Source organism: Haplochromis burtoni, unplaced genomic scaffold, assembly GCF_018398535.1.
Source record: "Haplochromis burtoni strain Fernald_Lab_line unplaced genomic scaffold, NCSU_Asbu1 Contig_944, whole genome shotgun sequence".
Taxonomy (NCBI): domain Eukaryota; kingdom Metazoa; phylum Chordata; class Actinopteri; order Cichliformes; family Cichlidae; genus Haplochromis; species Haplochromis burtoni.
The window spans coordinates 27675-33833 of NW_024583305.1; the positions used below are offsets into that span (position 1 = coordinate 27675).

The 6159-nt window shown below is 41.6% G+C and overlaps 1 protein-coding gene across 2 annotated transcripts in view; it reads left to right on the forward strand.

The window, feature by feature from the left end:
- The window catches only part of LOC102297497 (glutamate receptor 1), a 28799-nt gene extending 27668 nt beyond the window's left edge, over positions 1-1131 (forward strand). For both annotated transcript variants that reach the window (XM_005951119.3, XM_042216171.1), the window contains exon 8: positions 228-1131. In XM_005951119.3, the coding sequence (XP_005951181.2) occupies positions 228-440 (213 nt within the window). In that variant the 3' untranslated portion in view covers positions 441-1131. The remainder of the gene's footprint in view (positions 1-227) is intronic.
- Positions 1132-6159: the final 5028 nt, after the last annotated feature.

Below are 6159 nucleotides of genomic sequence, written 5' to 3' on the forward strand. Positions count from 1 at the left end.
GGCCTTAAAAAGGTAATATTAATTCTGTTAACTGGAAACTGAGGTCAAGAGAAAAACTCACTGTTGAAACTATTAGAAGGATTTTCATCTGCTAAATGAAAGAGTTTTGAGATATTTTTCCTCTTTGCCAAACAATTTAACTATTTAAACTGAATTTAATAAAGATTTGTCTTTGTGTGAGTCTGTGTGCTTAAATAACTTTTGTCTTATCTCTCCCTGTCTTGCAGGAGCTTATTGATGCCGCCATGATGAGCACCAGCCTTGGCGGGATAGCGGTGGCAGGAGGAGGAGCGGTTGCTGGTGGGTTAGGAGTTGGACCGTCAGGACTTGGAGGGGAGAATGGCCGCGTGGTGGCCCACGATTTCCCAAAAGCCGGAGCTCAGGGTTTACCCTGCATGAGCAAAGCAGCCGGCCTGGGACTCTCCTCCACAGGCATGTGATCCTAGCCAAGACTCGTTATTGGACAAGACGCTTCTATCCATCTACCTGTTTGTCAGTCTGTTGGTGAGGAGAGAAATAGAAGGTACAAAGTAAAGAGAAAAAGGGAAGCATAAAAGAAGAATAAGAGAATAAGGATGAAATGTCGGGTGGCAAGGGAAGTGAAAAAAGGGGAGGAAGAACTATAAAAATGGATGAATGGGAAAAGTGTTGAATTCAGAAAAGAAAAGAAAAAGATTAAGAGGGATTTGGCAGGCAGAAGGAGAAGTGTTCATGTTCACCGTGAATGACTGAATACTGTAGAACTCTGAACAGAGAGCACCTGAACAAAACACCTGAGAGAAATCAAGACAAGCAGCGGGGCTTAACAAACTCTAACTAAATGAACTGGAATTACTTTTTCTATGAGCACTGTCTTAAACTGAAGCAGCAGAGGGGGTTGACCAGCGTTTTGGTTGGGGGGGATAACTTTTTTAAACCTCTTCTTGACCTTCACTCCAGTCCCCTCCTCTTCCTTTGTGCTTCGTCACATTCACACAGAACACCATGTCCAGATCAGAGAGGGCTCAGAAGTTTGAGCATGAAGACCTTTTTCAGGAACGTGCTGAAGAGCAGGAGCACGGTGGTTAGCACTGTTGCCGCACAGCAAGAAGGTCCCGAGTTCAATTCCACCATCAGGCCTGTGTGGAGTTTGCATGTTCTCCCCGTGTTTGTGTGGGTTCCCTCTGGGTACTCCGGCTTCCTCCCGCCGTCCAAAGACATGCAGTTAGTGGGGATAGGTTAATTGGATAATCCAAATTGCCCATAGGTGTGAATGTGAGCGCGAATGGTTGTCTGTCCCTGTGTGTTAGCCCTGCGACAGACTGGAGACCTCTCCAGGGTGAACCCCGCCTCTCGCCATATGACAGCTAGGATAGGCCCCAGTGCCCCACGCAACCCTGAAAAGGACAAGCGGAAGCGGATGGATGTGCGGAAGAACAGCTGACAGCGCTCTGATCTGTGATCTGCCCCAAGAGTTATATTCATATTAACGCAGTTTAGGAATACAGACTGATGTGTCATATGCTTTGAAATTGTGAGCGTGTTTATGTGGAGATATGTTTACTGGTTATGTTTAAGTGTCCTGCTATTGACACCTACATTTCAAAAATTCAGAGCGTCTTCAATATGAAGCAGGCTTAATCAGTCAGCAAATTATTTCAAGCTTATTAAAGAGTGTTTTTTTCTGCTATGAAGGTGACACAAACAAACCTCATCATACATAACTGCTACCAGTGAAAGAAGTCCTGATTTCTAGTTGCAGCAGCACTAATGGTGCGCCGCAATGTCACAGGAATTTACTTGCATTCGTTTAGGGTTCCAGAAAATGTATAAAGATGTCACAAACTCTGGCTAGTGGACAGTAGGCAGTAGAAATAAGCTTTTTATGAAGGGTAGCTGGCCTCAACCTTAGCGACAAGGTGAGGAGCTCCACATCGAAAGGAGGCAGTTGGGTTTTTTCAAGCACCTGACTAGGATGCAAGGATGACAAGTTTCTAATCTGTTCTGTTTGCTGCCTAAAAGTGTCCACAAACAATCATGAACTTCCAAAGCAATTTCCAAACTCCCTTACTGTCAAAAACCCCACCTGCAGCAAATTGGTCAACGGTGGAATTGATGACGATCAGTTATTGAAATGTCAGATATCACCAGCTTGAACAATATGCAGAAACCAGGATGCTCGTATTATCATAGTTTCCATATCATTAATAGCAGGACGCTACATAGCCATGTAAGCACACTCACTGAAAATGTGTTTTGTGGTAAATTTACACTGAACCTTTCTTGATGTGACACATAAAATTTTTAAGTGAGTGTTTTTTTTCCCAATATTTTACCTTTGGTTTAAAAGATTTTCCCCCCTTTCCAGTCTTTTAATATACTCAAATATAAATTTACCCTCTTAACATCCAGCAAGTCACCAGTAATCCATTTTGAGTTCGGGTCTACCCCTTTATACAGAATTTTCACCTGTGTGTCATATCCAAATGGAACTAATATAACAGAAGAACTGAAAGGCCAACATGCTTTTAACACAGTTAATTTGAAAGGTAACAACTATCCACATTTAGAATGTGGCTAAAGTGCAGCCATAATTCCAAGGGCTTCACTGGTGACCTGGAGGATGTCAAGGGGTTAAATCAGGTGCCAGTAATATGTGCTACAGGAAAAAAAAAACATCTAAGATCCAAAAATATGATGCCATAAGTCAAGATATGACCTAGAATTGTCTCAGACAGTAACTCCAGTATGCAAACTGTAACATGTGTCCCAAACCAGCAGACACCATGAACCATCTGATCAGCTATGGAGGATCTTTTTTTAAGGTCAACCAGAATTACCATTTTCTGGATAAAACGTTCTGTTATAGATAGAAGCCATCGAAAGAATAGATGTAGCTCATTTTTTACAGGTTAGGAATGCAGTAAAATACTTTTCTGTGAGTATTAGAGTCACCATTTTGATTTCACTCACACACAGCAGAGAGTTTGTAGCAGTAGCCTCCTGACAGCACCACCTTCAGCCAACACAACCAGCTGCTTCTCCTGTACACATGGAAGTTTCTGCTGGGCTTTAGCTACACTCCTACGTCTGGTGTAGTCAATCATGTGGAAACAGGCACCATCAAAGGGACCAATCAGAACAAAATTTCTAACTAGTGGAAATGAACAACATCACCTGTATCCACTGGACTATTGGACACACAAACCAAAAGTCATTCAGCTCTCGAAATTAAATACAAGAGAAACAAGACTGTGACCAGCATGGTGTGAGTTATAATACTGGATCTTACAGTTACTTTAAGTATCCACTAAACTCTCCCATAAATGTCAATAATCTCATATACTCACATAATTTCAGGACTTGATGTTGATCGGTGTTAGGGTCATGTGAAAGGTGTTCAGTGTGTTCTGTGTTATAAAGAAGCTGAGTTTTCCTTCAGTTTGCTCAACATTTCTCTCTGATCAGGAATCCTGAGAAAGAGGACAACTCTGTTTGATTTGGAGGTTGTTTCCTCACATTACTCCTGGATTTCCTCCCCAGTGTTTTCTGGACTACACGAGCAATCAAGCAGCACCGCAGCAAAATGTTTTATACTCTGAAACTGAAAAATCAGGTGTTCACAGTTGTATATGAATGATACTGTGCCGAGCTTCGCCTGTTTGTCTGCATAATCTTTTTCATTTATTTTGGAATTTATAATCTTTTGATTTTTGTCACTAATACTATTTAATAAAAACTTACATTATAAGCTTGACTGTTGACGTTTTCCTTTTTTTTCCCCGCTTTTGAGTTGAAATGATAACAGATCCAAGTCTCTGCAGGACTAATTTGCCTGCTTGTTCTGGCACTTTACACTTTTTCATTTAGGGCTTGGCAAATCAATTAAATCCATGGGTTCACGCTTGATTAGAGATTTTTACTGAATGTCAAAGTGCTTGCTTTAAACTACATTGCATGATTTTCAACAGCTTGTTCATCATCAAGTCGTTTCAATTTTCTAAGATTCTTTAATGACTTTGATTTGAAAACCACCCTTGACACCTCCATGGTATTAAGGGTGGAATGCCCACTCTGATTTGAGGAGTTGTTCCCTGTAGTGGGGGAGTTTGAGTATCTCAGTTTGGTTTTCCTGATGGATTGATGCATCATCTGCAGTGATGTAGATGTTATACCTGTATGTGGTGAAGAGAGGGCTTGAAGGTGAAGCTATTGATTTACTGGTCAATCTATATTCCTTCCCTCACCTGTGGCTATGAGCTGTGGGTGGTGACTGAAAAACTAAGACTGAGGAGACAAACAGCAGAAATGAGCTTTCTCCGAAGAGTTTTTGAGCTCAGCCTTACAGACAAGTTCAAGAACTTGGTCAATTAGCACTGGATGTTGGTTTTTAAAAGTGAGAGAAGCAGATCAGAGCATCTTTGTTTAGATGGTTGACTGAGTCAATTGTGGGAGAAGCTGAGTGGCTAATACTGTGGGTTCACAGTGGCTTGCATTGAGTGTGACGAGTTTGTATGTTCTTTACGTGCTTGGGCAGGTTTTCTCTCAGACCTTTGTGTGGTGGGGCGTGGTCTGCGGTGCCGTGCAGGGTGGGCGCACGCACCTGCACGGCATCCTTAATCACGCCCGCCTAGTTAAAAACACGGGGACTCAGGGTTTGTGGGTTTTGTGTTGTGGTGAGATGTCAATAAAGATGGCTCTGAATGATACTCCGTGGTCCCGCCGTGCCTTATTCTCGCCACACTTTGGTTTTTCCCACCCTTTGAAAACCTGTTGACATGTCCTGTGTAATATGTGAACACATCATCTCCTTTCTTTTTAAAAAGGATCTTTGGTTGTATCCTTTGTTGAAGGAGGTAATAAAGGAAGGGCTGAAGCATCCTTTTTTTCTATTTACAGAATTCAACTAGCTCTTATCATTAGCATCATTCAGCCAACATAAACTGTAATATTCTCATGTATGTATATATATATGGTTAATGTATTTTATTGAGCGTGTCTGTGTTTGGTTTTCTGCTGAAACTGTGTTGTTTGGTGATGGTGCTAAAATTAAGACCTGACTTACACCCAGCAGAGTTTTGCCGCTAAAGAAAAAAACTATTTTTTTGCGGCTTGAGTGGGGACTATTTTCCTCATCTATCATGTTATAGAACATTATGAAATGATTTGTTGATACTCTGAAGCCACAGGGCAATGCCAGAAGGGAGGTTAAATCAGATTGAGAGTCCTATTTCCCGCTCGACATGAGGCTCTTTGAAACTCTTAATCTTGTGTCTTTTTATAGTATGTATTCTTTCTATAGGCGGGTATGTGTCTGTTAGATGAAGGAATGTGATATCAAGCCTCTCTTCACTTTAATTATCTCCCATTATCTGGCATGGCCAATTGGTAGAAATGACAGTTGTATGCGTTCTGCAGAAATATCCACAAGCAGCTGTAATGCTGTAATGTGGTAACTGAGCCGCTGTAAAGACATCAGGCTAAAAAACATTTTGTGATGAAATTAGACAGCAGGAGATACTCTGATGACCAACGCTGCAAAATCCACTGTAGAGCTGGCTGACAGCAGAGGCAGATCAGAGGAATGTCACTCTGATAATGTGACCAGAGAGGCTCAATAAGGCGTCACTTCAGCAGACATTTCTGAGGAAAATCACCCTGCAGGAAGCACGACTCACCAGCACAATCAATACTAAATGTGAGACACGGAAAGCTTGTTTTCAAAGATTTGACAGCAACTCGGGAAACGAGAACAGCAGGCCCTCTGCTCGATGCACGAGGCATCTGAACAATCCATTTTACAAACATACCAGACTCATTATAAGCTACCTGAAGCCGATGTCTATCAAAGGGAACATTGTATGCTTTTATTTCCTGTCTCATAAAAAGTCTTGCAGTGGTGGATTTTCATATTAGACATGGCCAAAGTTTCTAATAATGAGGTCAGTATATGTACAAGTAACCCTTGTAAGCTAAAGACATCAGACAACAGAATATTTTTTCTCTCACCCTTTTGTGATGTAGAAAAAAGGGATTTCCAATATGGTATTCTCATGCATAGAAGCCCCACCCACCTGCCATTCAAATCTTAAGATGATCAGTTACTGAAATGACAGCTATCACTGGCTCACACAATATGCAGGAACCAGGATGTCCGTGCTACCATAGCTTCCACACCAT